Raw genomic sequence first — 20,864 nt, forward strand, 5'->3', positions numbered from 1 at the left:
AGGCTGCTAAGATTGAAGTAGCTCAGGTGGACTTGGATTGGCAGCATAAAGGTGAATTATTTATAGCCCGATGGGCCCATGACACCTCAGGCCATCAAGGTAGAGACGCAACATACAGATGGGCTCGTGATCGAGGGGTGGACTTGACCATGGACGCTATAGCACAGGTTATTCATGACTGTGAAACATGTGCTGCAATCAAGCAAGCCAAACGGTCAAAGCCTCTTTGGTATGGAGGACGATGGCTGAAATATAAATATGGAGAGGCCTGGCAGATTGATTACATCACACTCCCTCAAACTCGCAATGGCAAGCGCCACGTACTTACAATGGTGGAAGCAACCACCGGATGGCTGGAAACATATCCTGTGCCTCATGCCACCGCCCGGAACACCATCCTGGGCCTTGAAAAGCAAGTCCTATGGCGACATGGCACCCCAGAAAGAATAGAATCAGACAATGGGACTCACTTCCGAAACAACCTTATAGACACTTGGGCCAAAGAACATGGTATTGAATGGGTGTATCATATCCCCTATCATGCACCAGCCTCCGGGAAAGTTGAACGATACAATGGCCTGTTAAAGACTACCTTGAAAGCAATGGGCGCTGGGACGTTCAAAAACTGGGATACGCATTTGGCAAAGGCCACCTGGTTAGTCAATACTAGGGGATCTACCAACCGAGCTGGACCTGCCCAATCAAACCTGTTACGTACTGTAGATGGGGATAAAGTTCCTGTAGTGCATGTAAAAAATATGCTGGGTAAAACAGTCTGGGCTACTCCTGCCTCAGGAAAAGGCAAACCTATTCGTGGAATTGTTTTCGCTCAGGGACCTGGATACACTTGGTGGGTGATGCAAAAGAACGGAGAGGTCCGGTGTGTACCTCAAGGAGATTTAATACTGGGTGAGAATAGCCCATGAACTGAATTGTACCATATTAAATAGTATATTATACTGTATGTTATCACTACCATGATTACTATAGGTAACTAATTAGAATGTATGGAAAAGAGTGTAACCTGAGCATGACATAAATGGTATGGAATAAGGGGTGGATAGATGTCCTGGTTTCAGTTAGCACAGAATTAATTTTCTTCCTAGTAGCTGGTGGAATGCTGTGTTTTGGCTTAGGATGAGAAGAGTGCTGATAACACCCCGATGCTTTAATTGTTGCAGAGCAGTGCTTATACTAAGCCAAGGACATCTCAGCCTTTTGCTCTGTCCTGCCAACGGGCAGGCTGGGGGTGCAGTAAGAGCTGGGAGGGGACAGACCCGGGACAGGTGACCCAAAGTGGCCAAAGGGGTATTCCATACCATCTGACGTCATGCTAAACAATATATAGGGGTGGCTAGCCGGGGGGAGGGGGCCGGACTGCTCGGGGTTAGGCTGGGCATCGGTCAGCGAGTGGTGAGCAATTGCATTGTGCATCACTTGTTTGTACATACTATTATTACTTTCCTATTATCACCATTGTATTATTATTGTTATTATTTTATTATTATTTTGTTATTATTATTTTTCCTGTCTTATTAAACTGTCTTTATCTCAACTCACGGGCTTCACTTTCCATTTCTCTCCCCCGTCCCAGAGAGGGAGGGGGGAGGGTGAGCGAACGGCTGCGTGGTGTTTAGCTGCCGGCCGGGTTAAACCACGACAACACCGCACAGGTCTACCCAAAAGTTCAGACCATGTGACTAAGTGCACAGTCCAATCTCTTCTTAAATTCAGACAGGCTCGGTGCAGTGACCACTTCCCTGGGGAGCCTGTTCCAGTGTGCAACCACCCTCTCTGTGAAGAACCCCCTCCTGATGTCAAGCCTAAATTTCCCCTGCCTCAGCTTAACCCCGTTCCCGCGGGTCCTGTCACTGGTGTTAATGGAGAAAAGGTCTCCTGCCTCTCGACACCCCCTTACGAGGAAGTTGTAGACTGCGATGAGGTCTCCCCTCAGCCTCCTCTTCTCCAGGCTGAACAGGCCCAGTGCCCTCAGCCGTTCCTCGTACGTCTTCCCCTCCAGGCCCTTCACCATCTTCGTAGCCCTCCTCTGGACACTCTCCAACAGTTTCATGTCCTTTTTATACTGTGGTGCCCAGAACTGCACACAGTACTCGAGGTGAGGCCGCACCAGCGCAGAGTAGAGCGGGACAATAACCTCCCTTGACCTACTAGCGATGCCGTGCTTGATGCACCCCAGGACACGGTTGGCCCTCCTGGCTGCCAGGGCACACTGCTGGCTCATATTCAACTTGCTGTCTACCACGACCCCCAGATCCCTCTCTTCTAGGCTGCTCTCCAGCGTCTCATCGCCCAGTCTGTACGTGCAGCCAGGGTTTCCCCGTCCCAGGTGCAGGACCCGGCACTTGCTCTTATTGAACTTCATGCGGTTGGTGATCACCCAGCTCTCCAACCTATCCAGATCCCTCTGCAAGGCCTTTCCACCCTCATTCGAGTCCACAACTCCTCCAAGTTTGGTGTCATCAGCAAACTTGCTCAAAATACCTTCTATTCCTACATCCAGATCGTTTATAAAAATATTGAAAAGTACCAGCCCTAAAATGGAGCCTTGAGGGACCCCACTGGTGACCGCCCGCCAGCCTGACGCAGCCCCATTTACCATAACCCTTTGGGCCCTGCCCGTTAGCCAATTGCTCACCCATCGTATGATGTTTTTATTTAGCTGTATGGTGGACATTTTGTCCAGTAGGATCCTATGGGAAACCGTGTCAAAAGCCTTGCTGAAGTCCAAAAAAATCACATCAGCTGGTTTCCCTTGGTCCACCATATGGGTGATCTTATCATAAAAGGAAATCAGGTTAGTTAGGCAGGACCTACCCTTCACAAACCCATGCTGGCTGGGACCAATGACTGCTTTGTCCCCTAGGTGCACCTCAATAAGTTCGAGAACCATCTTCTCCATGATTTTACCAGGCACTGATGTGAGACTGACAGGCCTGTAATTGCTAGGGTCTTCTTTCTGACCCTTCTTGAAAATCGGCACAACATTTGCCAGCTTCCAGTCTACCGGGACCTCTCCAAATTCCCAGGATCGTTGAAAAATAATTGAGAGAGGTTCCGCGATGACGTCCGCCAGCTCTTTCAGCACCCGGGGATGAATCCCATCCGGACCCATGGACTTGTAGGGATCCAGGTGGAGTAGCAAATCCCGCACACGTTCAGGGTCGGTTGGGAATTTGTCATCCCCACTGTCCCGGTCCTCCAGCTCAGGGCACCCTGGGTCCCGAAGCCCATCATCGGCATTGAAGACAGAGGCAAAGAAGGCGTTAAGCGTCTCTGCTTTGCCTATGACATTGTCTGTGAGGAGACCTTCCCTATCAAGGAGCGGCCCTATGTATTCTTTAGTTCTCCTTTTTCCATTCACATATCTAAAAAAACCTTTTTTATTTTCTCTCACAGACACATGTGCAAAAAGATTTTGTGCAAAAAGATTTTGGTCGTTGTATAGGTGAGCAGCTTGTCACCTGGCTGCTCCGGTGCTGGGACACTGGAGCCAATTGTGTGGAATTGGACGGCAGGGAAGCCAGGTGGCTGGGATCTCTTGCTAGAGACGCAGGCATTGACAAAGCAATTGCAGATGGAGCACAATCTCACAGCCTCTGGAGGCGTCTCCTCTCAGCTGTGAGGGAAAGGTATCCCTTCAAGGAAGAACTTTTATGTCTACCAGGCAAGTGGACCACTATGGAGAAGGGAATCCAGGACCTGAGGGAATTACGGGAAGTGATTTATGAGGATCCAGACCTCAGACAAACATCCAAAGATCCAGATGAAGTCAGGTGTACACGACCCATGTGGCAGAAGTTTGTACGGAGTGCACCATCATCATATGCCAGCTCATTGGCAATAATGGCCTGGAAAGAGGATGAGGAACCCACAGTGGATGGAGTGGCTAAACAACTCCGGCAGTACGAAGAAAGTCTCTCCTCTTCCTTACAGGCCTGCGTCTCAGTGTGGTGTAAATGCCTGAAGTAACTAGGAAAATAAAACTAACATTCACATTTTTAAGGAAAATGTACAGCATTGAAGAGGCTTTCAGGGTAGGGCATAACTGCATTATCTGAGCGTTCCCTAGGCTCCCAACATTAGATGCTATCGCGCTGGGGAAACTTGGTGTGCTAGCTCTAAGGAACACCACGGAGCGTAGAGTGGAGTGGAGACACCACGGCTAGGCTCTGTAATCAGGTGGGGCCTCGACTGTTCTTGTGCACAAAGCTGCACTTTTTGCCACCCTAAGCCAAAGACCTGTCATGTTTTGACAAATGCTGTACCCTAGTGTACTTTTTGCTCATTATAATATCATTATAATACCAAAACACACCTCCATCCCAAAAGCTACCCGCCTCCAAGGTGCGACCACCCCTCACTGAGCATGCGCTCTGAATTTCTCGGCGCCTATTACTTTAAACGGAGACGGGAAAACTTTACACCAATCATAACTAAGATATGCTTGACTAGAGTGTGGGTAGTTAGGGTCTGGCGGCCGGAAGATGTCGCGATGTACGGAAAGGTGGAGCCCCTCCCTTGATGGACAGTGGCGTGTGGCCAGTGATGTAAGCAAGCGGAAGTGACGCTATGGGCCTCGGCTATATAAGCCCATGTGACTCGACAATAAACGCCATTTGCCATCCACCACATTGGTGTCTGTGAGCCGATGGACCGAGCGGCCTGGGGTTGGCCGCCGTGCCGTTCCTGAACCAGGTCGCCACTGCCCCCTGAAGGCAACACTAGAGCCACTCAAGCTCCACCTAAAAGATAGAAAATAATATAAATTGGCCCAAGAGAGAGGGGATGTTAGGGAAGATACCATTGTCAGGGGAGATACCATCCCGAGGACATACAACATCCTTAGGACCTCCTGACTCCTGGGATCAGTCGACGGGCTGAGCCTCTCTTCCCCCCCCCATTGGGACGCCTTTGGGTGAGATCTGAATATTTGCTTATAAATCTCTATATAGAGTCTTATAATCTTTTAACGCGTTTATTCCTAGGCTGCGCACCTATAACACCTGTAACACCTATAACACCTATAACACCTATAACATCTATAACATCTAACACACCTGTAATATCTATAACATCTATAACATCTGTAACACCTACAACAACTATAACACCTGTATAACATCTGTAACTTCTATAACACCTGTGTATTTCATGCATACTAGCTTGCTTTTGCAGACAGTCACTATCACCGGCAATCCAAAAGAACCTGATTATCTGTTGCTGTAATAAACCATACTTGATTGCATTGTGATAGATCTCATTAATGCAACTAGGGTGAGGGTGGTTATCCGTGATAGTTCAGTGTTCTGAATCTAACCAGACCCCCAGACGGTTAATGCATTTTTGGTGAATGTCTGAACGGACCCCCAGGTGGTTAATACATTTTTGGTGAATGTCCGAACGGACCCCCAGACCGTTAATGCGTTTTTGGTGAATGTCTGACTAGACCCCCAGGCGGTTAATGTGTTTTTGGTGAATGTCCGACTGGTTCAGTACTCTGAATCCAACCGGGCCCGTAACGGTTAATCAGCTACACACCTTTAACGCGACACTCAGCTGTGGAGAAACTTTCTGAAAAGGTTCACCAACTTGAAGAGAATCTATCTTCCTCCCCACCTGAACCAACCAGTGTCCACCGACCAAAAGAGAACACTTGGGAGAAACTTTCTGAAAAGGTTCACCAACTTGAAGAAAGATTATTCTCCTCCGTACCTGTACAAAGCAGTGTCTCAGCTATCAGGGGTAGGCGTTCACCCACACAAGGAAGACGATATGGTGGGTACTCACCCCGTGCCACCCTGTGGTTTTACTTACGAGACCATGGAGAGGACATGAGAAAATGGGATGGAAAATCTACCGCGACCCTAGAGGCACGGGTACGTGAGTTGCAAAAGAAAACAATCAGGAAAAAAGGATTCTCCGAAAAGTTTGCTGCTCCAACTTCCAGCAGACAATCCTTCAAACACAGAAACGAAGAAGATTCTGACCAGGATTAGGGGGGCCCTGCCTCCAGCCAGGGGGAGGAAAGGGACAATCGAGTTTATTGGACTGTGTGGATTCGATGGCCTGGCACGTCAGACGCACAGAAGTATAAGGCTTTAGTAGACACCGGTGCACAATGTACTATAATGCCATCGAGCTATAAAGGGCCAGAGCCCATCTGTATTTGTGGAGTGACAGGGGGATCTCAGCAGTTGACTGTATTGGAGGCTGAAGTGAGTCTGACTGGGAATGAGTGGGAAAAGCACCGCATTGTGACTGGCCCGGATGCTCCATGTATCCTAGGCATAGACTATCTTAGAAGAGGATATTTCAAGGACCCAAAAGGGTTCCGGTGGGCTTTTGGCATAGCTGCCTTAGAGACAGAGGGCATTAAACAGTTGTCTACTTTGCCCAGTCTCTCGAAAGACCCTTCTGTTGTGGGGTTGCTGAGGGTCGAAGAACAGCAAGTGCCAATCGCTACCACAACTGTGCACCGGCAGCAATATCGCACTAACCGAGACTCCCTGATCCCCATCCATAAGCTAATTCATCAATTGGAGAGCCAAGGAGTGATCAGCAAGACTCATTCACCTTTCAATAGTCCCATATGGCCAGTGCGAAAGTCTAATGGTGAGCGGAGACTAACAGTGGACTATCGTGGCCTGAACGAAGTCACGCCACCACTGAGTGCTGCAGTGCCGGACATGCTAGAACTCCAGTACAAACTGGAATAGAAGGTAGCCAAGTGGTACGCCACAGTCGATATCGCTAATGATTTTTTCTCCATCCCTCTAGCAGCAGAGTGCAGGCCACAATTTGCCTTCACTTGGAGGGGAGTCCAATATACTTGGAATCGGCTCCCCCAGGCGTGGAAACACAGCCCTACCATTTGCCATGGACTGATCCAATCTGCACTGGAGCAGGGGGAAGCTCCTGAACACCTGCAGTACATCGATGACATTATTGTGTGGGGTGACACAGCAGAGGAAGTTTTCGAGAAAGGAAAGAAAATAGTCCAAATCCTTCTGAAAGCTGTTTTTGCCATAAAACAAAATAAAGTCAAAGGACCTGCACGAGAGATCCAGTTTTTAGGAATAAAATGGCAAGATGGACGTCGGCAAATCCCAATGGATGTGATCAACAAAATAACAGCTATGTCTCCACCAACTAACAAAAAAGAAACACAGACTTTCCTAGGTGTTGTGGGGTTTTGGAGAATGCACATCCCAAATTACAGTCTGATTGTAAACCCGCTCTACCAAGTAACCCGTAAGAAGAATGAGTTTGAATGGGGCCCTGAGCAACGACAAGCCTTTGAACAAATCAAGCAGGAAATAGTCCATGCAGTAGCCCTTGGGCCAGTTCGAACAGGACCAGATGTAAAGAATGTGCTTTACACCGCAGCCGGGGAGAACGGCCCCACCTGGAGCCTCTGGCAGAAAGAACCTGGGGAAACTCGAGGTCGGCCCCTGGGGTTTTGGAGTCGGGGATACAGAGGATCTGAGGATCGCTATACTCCAACTGAAAAGGAGATATTGGCAGCATATGAAGGAGTTCAATCTGCTTCGGAGGTGGTCGGTACTGAAGTGCAGCTCCTCCTAGCACCCCGATTGCCAGTACTAGGCTGGATGTTCAAAGGAAGGGTCTCCTCTACACATCATGCAACTGATGCTACATGGAGCAAGTGGGTTGCACTGATTACTCAGCGGGCTCGAATAGGAAACCCCAGTTGCCCAGGAAATTGGAAGTGATTATGGACTGGCCAGAAGGCAAATACTTTGGGATATCATCAGAGGAGGAGGTGGGTCGTGCTGAAGAAGCCCAACCAGTTACCAGAGAATGAGAAGAAATATGCCCTATTCACTGATGAGTCCTGTCGTATTGTGGGGAAGCATCAGAGATGGAAGGCTGCTGTATGGAGTCCTACACGACGAGTTGCAGAAGTTGCTGAGGGAGAAGGTGAATCGAGTCAGTTTGCAGAAGTGAAGGCCATTCAGCTGGCTTTAGACATTGCTGAACAAGAAAAATGGCCAGTTCTCTATCTCTACACCGATTCATGGATGGTAGCAAATGCCCTGTGGGGATGGTTACAGCAATGGAAGCAAAACAACTGGCAGCGCAGGGGCAAACCCATCTGGGCTGCTGCATTGTGGCAAGATATTGCTGCTCGGGTAGAGAACCTGGCTGTAAAAGTACACCACATAGATGCTCATGTGCCCAAGAATCGGGCTACTGAAGAACATGAAAACAACCAGCAGGTGGATCATATTATACAATATTTATTACAATCCCCCCTTTTTGTTTTTACCATTTTGTTCATAAAACCAGGCAACAGCTTCTCGCGCAAGTGGGAGGATGGGAGTTTCTTTACTTATAACCTGGTCTCCCTCTAAGTGTTCATATTGTTTTCTTATTAACATTAGGTGTGCTGCTTCCAATCTGCTCTTTACTATCCCAATCACTTTATTCAGTATACAGGGTCCAAATGTTAAAATGAACGTTAGAAGTAGCAAAGGCCCAGCTGTTGTCAACAGCAAGGTAGTTAACCAGGGAGAATGACTAAACCAAGATTCATACCATCTTTGTTGAGCTTCTCTCTCCTTTTTACGCTTCTCGAGCCCTTCCTGTAGTTTAGCCATGATGTCCCGTACTACCCCTGTATGGTCAGCATAGAAACAACATTCTTCTCCCAGTGCCGCACAGAGCCCACCTTGCTGTAGGAAAAGGATCCATCCCCCTTCTGTTTTGTAATGTTACCTCCGATAATGAAGTTAGGGACTTTTCCAATGCTGTGATCGACTTTTCTATTCGATCTAAATCCTCATCTACTGCTGCTCTTAGAGAATTAAATCCTTGTTGTTGTTGTATGAGAGAAGTTATTCCAGTTCCTGCTCCCACCGCTCCAATACCCAGTAATGTGGCTATGGTAATTGCAGTTATAGGTTCCCTCTTTATCCTGTGATGTGCTCCAGTATCCCAATAATCATAAACTTCTCCTTCTGTATGGTATATTATCTTCGGAATGATGGTGACTTGTATACAGTATTCCTGGGAGGGTTTGAACACATTAAGAGCTACACACGGGGTAAGTCCTGTTTTAGAACATATCCATCGGGTTCCTTCCTGAGGAATGATCCATGCTTTTCTAGTTTGGTTGATAGTGAGTTGGAGAGAGCTGCAAAGCAATCGTTTAGATTTGGGTATGTTGCCTATGCAGGCTCCTGTCCCAGTGACATGTTGCATGGTTATTCCTTTTTTCCTATCTCCCCAAGAGCATTGGGAGGGTGCATCTTCAGTGCTCAAATTATATGTACTGTTGACTCATACCGCTTCATAAAAAAGGGGTTGTATATCGTAGCACAGCCAGCAATTCTCAGTCAGTTCAGGCCTAGTTCTATTCAGGGTATCGCAAGTAGCTTGCATTACTTTCCGAAGAGGGTTCTCCTCAGCCTCACCTGTAGGGGGTGGTATGGTACTAGTTATAACTGTGGTATGATTCTCAGCCGGGGTTACTGCGTTTATCATACTCGAGGGAGATGGTCTCTTGTTCTTACATAGTTTTCTATTCTTTGGTCCCGTGAGGACTCTATTAGGGCCCACAGCATGGGTATATCTTACCTCTTCCTTTTTTATCAATATGAGTATTCCCCTATCTGTTCCAGGTTCCCAGAACTTTACACCCCAAGTTCTTCCCGTCATCCACCCTGGATCTTGAGGCTGTAATATTTTAACGTCTAAAGATTTACAGGTTCCAGCATTGTTTACGCCACCATCATAACTATAAGTAGGCTTGCGGCAACCTCCTGGTATCCAGGTTACTCTGAGATATCTATCCTTGGTATGGGTGTCCCATCCTGTGGCTATGGTCTCACAACCCCAGTATGTACAGTAATATTGTCCTGGAGAGTTACAGTACCCCTTTCCTGGGTTCAAGCTAGGACACCAGTAGGTTGCTTTTACATTTGTAGCCCCCCAGGAATATTGTCTCTGGGGACTACACCCGTGGTGTAGTGTGTTACCTCCGTATCCTATTATTGTTTCAAATAATTCACAATTAGTTATATTAAAGGAGGGTGAGCCTGCTGTAGTATTGACCTTGAGGGTCCGAGAGTCATCCCACCTAATTAAACTCCACCGATAGGGTTGGTGGGGGCTTCCTTCTCCCTTAGTTACATCTATGCAGATTATCAGAAATCCTGTTACACATACAGACCATGTTAAACCCAAGAAAAATGGAGGGGTCCTACCTTTACTATGGGTATCCCAGGGCTTTTGTGCACTTGGTCTCTTATCCCTGTTGCTTCCTGCTGCAGGCGGGAGGTGTTGGGGAGGTACTGGGGTAAGTGGGCTTGGAACCATCATTCCAAGAGGCCTCGTGAGCTGGTTCAGGAGGTGGTTTACTAACCTCGATCCCCACCGCATTACGTCTCTGCCTCCGTCGTCTACTCTTTTGCTTAGAGCAACGAGGTGTACCATCTTCTCGGCAGCAGCCGTATCCTTCAGGGGAACCTCCTTCATCTTTAACCCACCTTAATGTGTATGCTCCACTTCCCCAGTTCCACACCTTATCCTGGCCGCTGTCCTTCCACAGACCACTGAAATATTTGCTGCTGGGCATGGCTCACTTATGTGGAAGTGATACAAAAAAAAATATTGTTCCGTTTACCATCCCCACACACTAATGCTGTCACAAATACCTCGGGAGGGATACCCATAGGAGCAATGAGCCCTCCACTTTTATTTACAAACGAAAGGATATCAGATTCCTGAAGTGTTATCACTCATTAATCTTTTTCCAGAAAGTGACCTTCAGATTGTCGGGGTTTCCAACCACCTCCCAATGAGAATCCTGGACAGTTCCCTTTATTCTGCTAGCATGCGTCCATCCTCGTTCTGCCGTTCAGACTGCGGTGTCTGTAGTAAGTAAAATGAGAAAGGGTCCTTCCCAACGAGGGGTCAGGAAGGACTCTTTCCAAAGGTGGCCTCTGTACTACTAATCCTTTCTTTATTAGCTCCTGTCTTCGTTTCATTAGCTCAATGATGTATTCTTGTAGCACCTTTTCTTCTACCTTTGGATGCTCAACTGGTATTTCCAAATCATAAGGCATCCCATACAACATTTCAAAAGGGGAGATGCCAGTATCGGTCCGAGGTTGTGTTCTCAGATTTAATAGGGCCATTGGTAGGCACTTTATCCAGCTCATTTTGGTTTCAATTATCAATTTGGTCAAGTGTTTCTTAATCTCTCCATTTACTCTTTTCACTTTTCCCGAACTTTGTGGATGCCAAGGGGTATGATATTCCTATTTGATTCCTAAAGGACCTAGGGCCTCTTTGATGGTTTTAGAAGTAAAATGTGGCCCTCTATCTGAATCAATTACTGCTATGTTACCATATCTCGGCACAATGTTTTCTAACAGAATTTTTACTACCGTCCGTGCAGTGGCTCGCACCACTGGGAAGGCTTCTACAAAGTGGGTTAAATGATCCACCAACACTAAAAGGTACTTATACCTCCCAACCTTGGGAAGTTCTGTGAAATCGACCTGTATCTTTTCAAATGGTCTCTTAGCTAGCCCCCGCCCTCCCGACATTTTTTCTCTAAGCTGTCTTTTATTAACCTTCTGGCATATTACACATTCCCCTACAATTCTCTTAGCAATTTTGTAAATCCCAATACACATATACTTAGTCCCAAAGTGGTCCACAAGCGTCTGTACTCCCCAGTGAGTCTGCCTGTGGAATTCTTTCATTATTCTCCACACCATGCTTTTAGGAATAACCTCCCTCCCATCGGGGAGTGCCCACCTCCCTTCCTTCTCAACGATTCCCATTTGTTGTAGTTTTTCTGCCTCTTGGGCAGTAAAGCTCTTGCTACCTCCTGCTATTTCTCTGACCTGTTCTGCTTCTTTCATTACCAATAGTGCAGCCTGTTTTGCCTCTTCATCAGCTAAGTTGTTTCCTCTTACCTGGATAGAAGCACCCCTCTGGTGGCCTTTTACATGTACAACAGCAATCTGCTTAGGTCCTTTCAGGGCCTTCAGAGTTTGCCTTATCAGAGCCTCCTGTACTAGACCCTTCCCTTGAGAATTTATTAACCCCCGCTCTTCCCAAAGGTATGAACTACTCCATATGCATATCTGGAGTCAGTAAATACAGATCCCATCTTTCCTTTCAGCAGCTGTAAAGCCCTTAATACTGCAAATAACTCACATGCCTGGGCCAACCAGGTCATATCCAAGGGACCAGATTCTTTTACCTCCAAGGTGTTTCCATCTATTATGGCATAACCTGATTTTTGTTTCCCATTTATTACCCTTGATGATCCATCTACAAATAATTTCTCCCCATTTGGTAATTCCTCTTCCTCCAAGTCTTCCCTTATTTTGGTCTGGGATTCGATTAATCGGACACAGTCGTGTGTCAATTCTTCACTTGGTTCCCCATATAAAAATTGAGCTGGATTCTGTAAACTAGTTGTTTCGAGTTCTAATTTGGGGGAGTGTATTAATATACCTTCATACTTCAATAGTCTGGCATCAGTAATGTTATAAATTAGACCACACAATTTACTGGTCTATTGAAATTATTTTATTAATCAAGTAAGCAGGCACAAGCAAAACAGCGCTGGGCGGCTGAGGAGTCTCCGCTCCGCAACAGCACGCAACTTCCCTTTCCAGGGTTGCTGTTTTATAGCAGTCGAATTTCGGCTTATCAGGACTTGTTGAACTGGCTGAGGCTGCGCAGTCTATTGTTGAGAGGGGGGTCGTTGTTCCTCTGCTGGTGATCACCCGTTGTGCTCGTGTTTAGGTGGGGGTAGTGAAGCGGCAAGCAGGATGTCTGGTTTCACTCAAGGATGTTTACCCAATACCCCCTCCTGCTATCTGCTTGCTTAATCCTCCCCTTTACCAAGGCCGTTAAATTGTACAACCTCATCTCCTCAGCAGATTCTCCAAATTCCTCAAAGACAATGAACAAACCCCCACTAATTTATCACAAGTAATCCACTTAGCTGTTTTCTGTTGTAACACCCCTCTTATGTTATGAGGTGTGTATACCTTTAATTCTCCCCCCAGGGTGACTTTTCTGGCTTCCTCCACTAAGAGGGCTGTAGCCACTATAGCCTGTAAGCAGGTGGGCCAACCTCTACTAACTGGGTCTAACAATTTTGAAAAGTAACCTATGGGCTTCTTTCTTTCTGCCCACTTCTGTGTTAAAACTCCAAATGCTGTTTCCTCTTCTGTGTTTACGAACAGATAGAAGGGTCTTCTAGTATCGGGTAGGCTTAGCACCGGGGCATTTACTAAATCTGTTTTTAAATTCTCGAAGCACTGTTCGTCTGTCCAGCTCCATTTTATTAGCCCTTCCCCAATCAATTTCTGATATAGGAATTTTACTTTACTGCTGTAATTTTCTATCCATTGCCTACAATAACCGAGCAATCCCAGCAATTGCCTTACTTGTCTCTTACTCTTAGGTGCCCGTAGTGACAGGATGCCATTCACCCGTTCAGGATCTAATTTCTTAGTCCCCTTACTTAGCCAATGTCCCAGGTATTTCACCTCTTCTTCAGTGAACTGTAACTTGGATTTAGATACTTTTAGTCCCTTTAAGCTTAAGAAGTTCAGTAACCTAATACTTTCTTTCCTCACAGCTTCCTGACTTTCCCCTGCTAACAGCAGGTCGTCTACATATTGCACCAGCGTTACTTCTGGGTTTAGTTCATAGGTGCTTAATACCTGCTCCAGGGCCTGCCCGAACAAGTTCGGCGACTCCATAAATCCCTGTGGAAGCACGGTCCACCTTAACTGCTCTTTCCGATGGGTCTCAGGATCCTCCCATTCAAAGGCAAAGTAACCTCTGCATTCTTCCTTTAAGGGACAAGCCCAGAAAGCATCCTTCAAGTCTATAACACTGTACCATTTCAGTTCTGGGGAAAGCTGACTCAACAAGGTATACGGATTGGCTACCACTGGGAATCTGGTGACTGTTCTCTTATTTACCTTTCTTAGATCTTGGACTAAACGGTAAGAGCCATCTAACTTCTTAATGGGTAGTATAGGAGTGTTGTGGGGAGACATGCAGGGTTCCAATAACCCTTGCTTCAATAGTCTTTCAATTTCCAGCTGCAACCCCTTTCTACCCTCTTGCGACATCGGATACTGCTTTACTCGAATGGGGATTTCAGGATTTCTAATGGTAATTTCAAAAGGAGTGATGTCCAATTTCCCCACTGACTCAGGAGTGTACCACACCTCTGGATTGATTTTTGGCTCGTCTTCCACAGTGAGGGTACACAGCTTAACTGCATTTTCCTCATTTCTTGCTTCTAAAGTGATTCCCAGTTCTACCATTAGATCCCTTCCTAATCGGTTATATTCTGCTTCGGACACCAGTAAAAAGGATCCTACTATACATCGAGATAGGGTTTCTATTTTTACTCCCTTTATTATCGGGACCTTAAAAGGCTCTCCTTTTGCTCCTATTACTTGCAATTTCTCTGGGGAAAGCGAACACCCCCGGGGCACAGCCTGGACAGTAGATCTTTCTGCCCCTGAGTCCACAAGGAACTCCATTTCTTGGTGCTGAGGACCTAATTTTAATTTTATCAAGGTCTCCGTTTTCTTATGGGTCCCCAGCAAATAGAGCCCCTGACCCCCCAATCTTCCTTAAACATCTGCTCATCCTGTATGCGCTTCCTGCAATTCCTCTTCATATGCCCTTTGTTCTGATGATATAGTATAAACTCACTTTAGGATAAAATAAAAGCGTGTGGTTTGATATTGTATAAACTTACTTTAGGATAGAATAGAACTTGTGATTAAAAGTTAGCAAGGACAAAGTAAACGACATCTTGTTATCTGTAGACCTTCTGTTACGTTTAAGCATTTTGTTATTTGAAAACATCCCATTATCTGTTAACACTCAGCCAGGCTGAGACCTGAGATAACTTGAGTCAATGGTCTGTTATGTCTTGTTAGCTGAAACATCCTGTTATCTGCCGACCCTCAGTTAAACTGAAGGACAACTCAGCATTTTTACATCCTGGAAAACAACTGATTAAGGAAGTACATTATGAGGAAGACCTACGGCCTTCCTCCCAAAGACCACTGCCCACATCCTGGAGACCCCGGCCCACAATTCTTGGAAGGCTTTGCGCAAGCGCAAGGACTGATAAATTAATTAGCATACGAAGCGAGGGTAGGCGGGTTTAGGTAATGAATATGTATAGGTGCTAATTGAATATTCATGGTTTCGCTGTATAAATATGAGATAGTTTGTCACTTCAAACATGCACGATAGGCGGAAGGATCCCCCGTGCATCCAGCGCTGCAATAAAGAATATACCACTTAAGGAAATTTCGGATTTGATCTTTAAATCACTGACAATAAAAACACTCAACCTGCCTCATGTCCCTCAAATCACTCTGACTCCTGTGGGGCTTTTCCCTGGGTTTTGAAATACCCACTCCCCCTGTACGGGTTGGAGCTGCCTTTTGTCCTTCTTGGACTGCTGACACCAAAATCCTCGCCTGCCTCTTCTGAATCTCCTCCTCTCTCCACACGTACACCTTCTGTGCTTCCCTCAGTAATTCATCTAATCCCTTCTCCTGCCAATCCTCCAATTTTTCCAATTTCCTTCTAATATCCACCCACGATTTTGCTACAAACCGAGTTTTTAATAGAGCCGGTCCTACAGGAGTGGCAGGGTCTAATCCCGAATAGAGCTGCAGATTCTTCCGCAGTCTCTCTAGCCACTCAGTGGGGGTTTCATCCTTCCTTTGGTGTTCGCTAAATGCTTTATTAATGTTCTGTCCTCTGGGAACAGATTCCTTAATCCCTTGAACAATTATAGTGCACAGATCTGCCATATGGGTTCTGTGTTCAGCATTCTGGTTGTCCCAGTTCGGCCATTGTAACAGCCATTTTATATCTGTGCTGGGACCATGTTGGTGTTGTTGATCCCAAACTCTCATGCCTGCCCTCTGAATCATTTCCCTCTCTTCCATTGTGAAAAGTATACCTAAAATTGCCTGCAACTCTTCCCAGGTGTATACATTAGGACCCAGGAACTGGTCCAGCCTCTCAGACACTCCCAGAGGATCTTCCAAAAGATTCCCCATTTCCTTCTTAAATTCTCTCACATCTCCTGAACTCAGGGGAACAGACACAAACCCCATTCCCGGCTGCGGCCCTCCCATAGCTATTTCTCTTAAGGGGTAAAACCCTTCTTCTGACTGCCCCTCTTTTTTTACTTTGGCTCCTAGTTACTCTTCGATTTTCCCCAAGGGAACTGAGGGAGTCCGGATCAGTGTATGGAGGGTTGGGAAGGTGCGGGGGGGGGGGGGAGGAAGGAGGAGGGATAGGGTCCGGTGCAGGAGTGGGAGGGACATAGGGAGGAGGGGACAAGGGGGGGGTCCTCAGGACTCTTAAGTCTTCCTTCTAGGATTCTCTTGACCCTTTTCCTTTAGGGTAAATACATAAGTCCGGGTATCTGATCTTATCCATAAACCGGCATATTCGCTTTCTTCTGAACTGAAAGGTTTCTTGGAATTCACATATATATTTAGAGCTCGGCAAACCCAATCCTCAAAGGACCCAAAAACAGGCCAGTATAGGTGATCTCCTCTTATTTGTTTCCCTCCCCACACCTGCATACAGTAATATACCATCTTTTCTCTCATCTTGCCTTGTCTCGAAGGCCAGTCATCCCAGTGGGCAATCATCAACCCTAAGGGACTTTCTGTCGGTATAGCGGGCAACCCTACCTTAGGGCCACCCATGGGGTCAGAAGGCTTGCTTTTCTGCTGCCCCATCTTCCAAAGTGCCTCCTTACACTCACACACACGCTCCCCTCGCTTGTGGCCCACGCCTTTGCGGGCAATGGGAACCACACTACAGGAGGGTCCGCACTCACTTTGCTTCCCAGGAGTGTCTCATTCAGTCGCACTTCGGGAAACCCACCCCGACCAAACGGCACCGCTTATCAATACTCACTCAATCCTGAGTCTTCGTTCGGATCTTCGTGCACAAAAATTATGGGGTACCGCAGGATTCTTTTGCCTGCTTGCCTGAATTTAGAGTTCAGATGTACAGGATTTGGATGAGGGATCAGTCACTTGAGGGCCATCCAAAGATGGGGCACCCCCCCCGAGCTCGGATCCCAGACCAAAATGACCTGCATCCGAGTCACGGCACCAAATTGTAATAAGTGGTAGGAACCAAACCACTCTCAGAATAATCTTTATCAGAGCCAAATTTATTAAGCAAGCATTCAAGCAGGCAAAACAGCACTGGGCGGCTGGGGAGTCTCTGCTCCACCAACAGCTAGCACTTCACCCCTGCCAGAGTCCCCCTTTTATAGCTTGGTTGTTCGGGGTGTACGTGGCATATCCTGGTATGTCCTGCGGTTGCACGTGCTGTTGCTAGGGGGTCGTCTCGGACCTCCTGGTGGTCGTGAGGATGAAGGCCGTAGTCTTCCTCTGCGTTGCGGGTTGCGATCTCACTGAGCAAGCACTATACACGTTCTTATCAGGATGGTCAGCTGGAAACTCTCCAGCTATACAGGGTTGTCATAGCCCCCACAAGCTTTCCCACCGGTTTGATTAACAAACTTATTATACAATATTTATTACATTTTCAAAAACAGCTTTTCATTGGTCAAACAACTTTGAATATAACAACAACAGCAAACCCCCAGCAACTTCAATGCCTTAACGGCTGGAGAACAAGAAAGCCAAGACTGCATGGAGTCTCCTGAATCACCCTTCTTTGTTCCCTCTAAACTCTTTTATATTCCTGATGACCTGGTCGTTAACAGTCTGATGTTACCATCAACCACAGGGCTTGCCGACCCCCATGGCCACACTCCCACATTTCCCCCTTCTTTATTAATATCAACCATCTTCTCAACACGAATTACCACTCCATATATAACATTAAAAAGTTGGTAACACGTGGAAGGTCACATCAGAACAAATGCAGCATACTGCTTCATCTGAATCGCAATAAATGCATCGCTAGGCCAGCATGGAAGACCTGTGCCTGGGCAGATGCAGTACTTTGGCAGACTTTCTATGGACATTAGAGAAGTGATCTGTAAGCACTTTAGGAACTACGCCCTGGGAGAAATCCATTTAACATGAATGAATGGAGAAAAATCACTAAGTCCCCAAATGCCCATGCCTATTGAAGATACCTTGAGACATTTTGCATTTGAATTACCCAAGCTGTCATGTCAGACAAATGGAAATGTGTGAAAATAGCCATGGAGAACTCAAAATGAGAGACGATGCACGGGCAACAAACTCAGGGCGTGCAACCTCCGCAAAGGTCTTCTCTGCAAGTAAGATGACTTGTACGGTCACCGCTGATGGACTTACTCACCAACGAGTGTTTAAAGGCCCAAGAGATGAAAAGCGTTTTTTGGGAGCCAAGGGTACATCCACGTTAGACTGGTATTGCCACGTCCGGACCCTCAGCTCAGTGATCAGGCTTTTTCTGACTTCTCTAGGGCCTCCTCAAAAATACAAACCTGTGTCTCTTTGGAAATACCCTGCGTGCCTCAGCCGCCTGCTATTGCTGGGCAAATCCCCAAGCACCGCAGATGATTTTAATGCAATATGGGTAACCAAATGATTTTCCTTTTTTTCATTCCTGTCTCCCTGTTCAACAGCAAGCACCGCAGACCACTTTTTTAATTCTACAGTCCTAAACTCGATCGTAATAAATGAAGCTCTTTAAGGTATCTTTTAGTTCATGGCGAAAGCTTCTCATGAATTTTAAAGGGTATACTTGGATCTGCCACTGCTTACAAGCGAGCAGGGATCTACAACTGATGTGCTATGAAGACATGATGAATTCTGCCTCCCAGAGGAAGGAAGAAGAAATTTTCTTATTCCTAAAAGCAGAAAAGCATGCTGTCACCACACACACTTGGGGCGAAAGTATATAAGCAAATTCAGAAGCAGCTTTGAACCCTTACTGGAGGTTTCGCGCTAACAAACAGGATTTCCCGTTAAAAGGGAATCAGAAAGACAATGAGACCAGAAGAAACATGGAAGCAAGGAATTTGAGCTGGTGAGACCGAAGTAAATATTTACAAAAGTAAGCCTGGAGTTTCATTTGCAGCGAGTGTTTGTAAAACTCAGGAAGGGTCAAACCGATTGTAAGGTTCATTCCTAGCACAATGGCCCTGAATCTGCCATAGGAGTCTCAAGGCATGAATGTATTTTCCTTTCAGCGTTCCCCGTGCTTGTCCTGTTAACATTTTATACGAAAACTGAATGGACAACCGAGTTTACAGCTCTTCCATTTCATCCGCTCGCTCTTAATTCACCAGAGCAAGCGTTTCAGAGCTGCCGAGAGAAGACATTTGTCTTGAATTAGGACAAAGCTCTGTGGGTGAGAATCAGAGGAAATTGCTGGAGAAAGCAGGCTGAGCAAAACTCCTCCCCCCCAAAAACACAGACTCCGAACAATGAAACGACAAGAAGAAAATGAAAGAAACATCGCTGCCATGCAAGCTAAGGACAAATCTTTCTCCTTTGAGCAACTTTGACTTGATACTGGTTCGTTTAAATGCACCATGTGCACACATACGCATTGGGGTCACTGCTGCACCTACAAAGGAAATTGCTGCGTACTCACTCATGGACACGAACCTGGATCCACATTAGGAATTAAGAGACTCCCAAAGATCAGCAGACACGCATTGCTAGCAGTCCTCTTCACGCTAAGACACAAAGTCCCAAACCAGACTCACTGTTAAGGGGTGCTCCCAAACAATCTTCAATGCAAGGATCGTCTCTTGCAGAGCAATGCCTTTTTTCTAGGCTTCTAAAACCCTACACGGGAAGAAAATTTGAAAGATTCTGCACCTGCATCTGCAGATAACTTCTGAATTGTTCGTGATGAAGAATGGCTTATAAATTCAAATCCAGGCGTATTTTGCTTTTTATGGAGTGAATCACTTTTTGTTATTTGCGAACCACTGAGATAGGCTCGTGAGCACCACAGGAATCTAAGATCGGTAATTAAGGATATGAACATTTGTTGTCTTGGTTGATGGCATGCGTTCAGCGTGCCCTGAGGCCACAAAAAAAGGAAGAAGCGATAAAAATATATATATATATTTTGGTTTTTATGTGAGAAATGTGTAAACACAGTATCTTGATTTGACAACGCATTACAACCCACTTTAGCAGAGTACCTCCACCTACAGAGTAACAGTGATTTTGGCTCAAAAGTCGAGTTTGAACCACATCTGAAACGTATTTCATACACCTGCAGTTGTGCACAAAAATAAAGAAAAGGTGGTTCGAGCTGCTACTAACAAGCTGAATTCAGAGAGATGGTTTGTATCCCTACAATTTCACCAGGCAGTTTTTCAGAAGGATGCTCCTTCTTGGTACAAAAACTACAAATTTTCAAAATTTGTATTTAACTATTCCCACCCTTCGCCTCCCAAGAGGAAGGAGATTGGTTTCGATCCAAAATCATTCTCTCCAGCCGCATGAAAAAAAATAAATCTTCATTTGTGTGACTGAGGTTTGCAAAGTAGGTTTCCCAAGGAAACCAGCAAATACAGAATTTCTAGGCAATTTAAAAATTTTAGTTATGCATTCCTTTCTGAATAAGTCAACTTGGACATGAAAGATGTTGGAAGGAACAGAGAATACAACTTGACATGAAAAATGCATGGTAATTTATCATGAAATCCTACTACTTGACTTCTTATAACATGAGTGTGTACATACTTGTACAGCTACACACCATTTCTTCCAAGAGAGATCTTCCAAGAGAGATCTTCCAAGAGAGATCTTCCAAGAGAGATCTTCCAAGAGAGATCTTCCAAGAGA

General features: G+C 46.1%; 1 protein-coding gene across 12 annotated transcripts in view; it reads right to left on the reverse strand.

The window, feature by feature from the left end:
• The window catches only part of DYM (dymeclin), a 432,971-nt gene that overhangs the window by 326,677 nt on the left and 85,430 nt on the right, over positions 1-20,864 (reverse strand). The window contains exon 15 of one of the 12 annotated variants that reach the window (XM_068664802.1): positions 15,138-15,333. The exons of the other annotated variants lie outside the window; for them this stretch is intronic. Within the exon in view, the coding sequence (XP_068520903.1) occupies positions 15,285-15,333 (49 nt within the window). The 3' untranslated portion in view covers positions 15,138-15,284. Of the gene's footprint in view, positions 1-15,137; positions 15,334-20,864 lie in introns of those variants that run through there. 12 annotated transcript variants of the gene reach the window in all.

Source organism: Anas acuta, chromosome W, assembly GCF_963932015.1.
Source record: "Anas acuta chromosome W, bAnaAcu1.1, whole genome shotgun sequence".
NCBI lineage: Eukaryota > Metazoa > Chordata > Aves > Anseriformes > Anatidae > Anas > Anas acuta.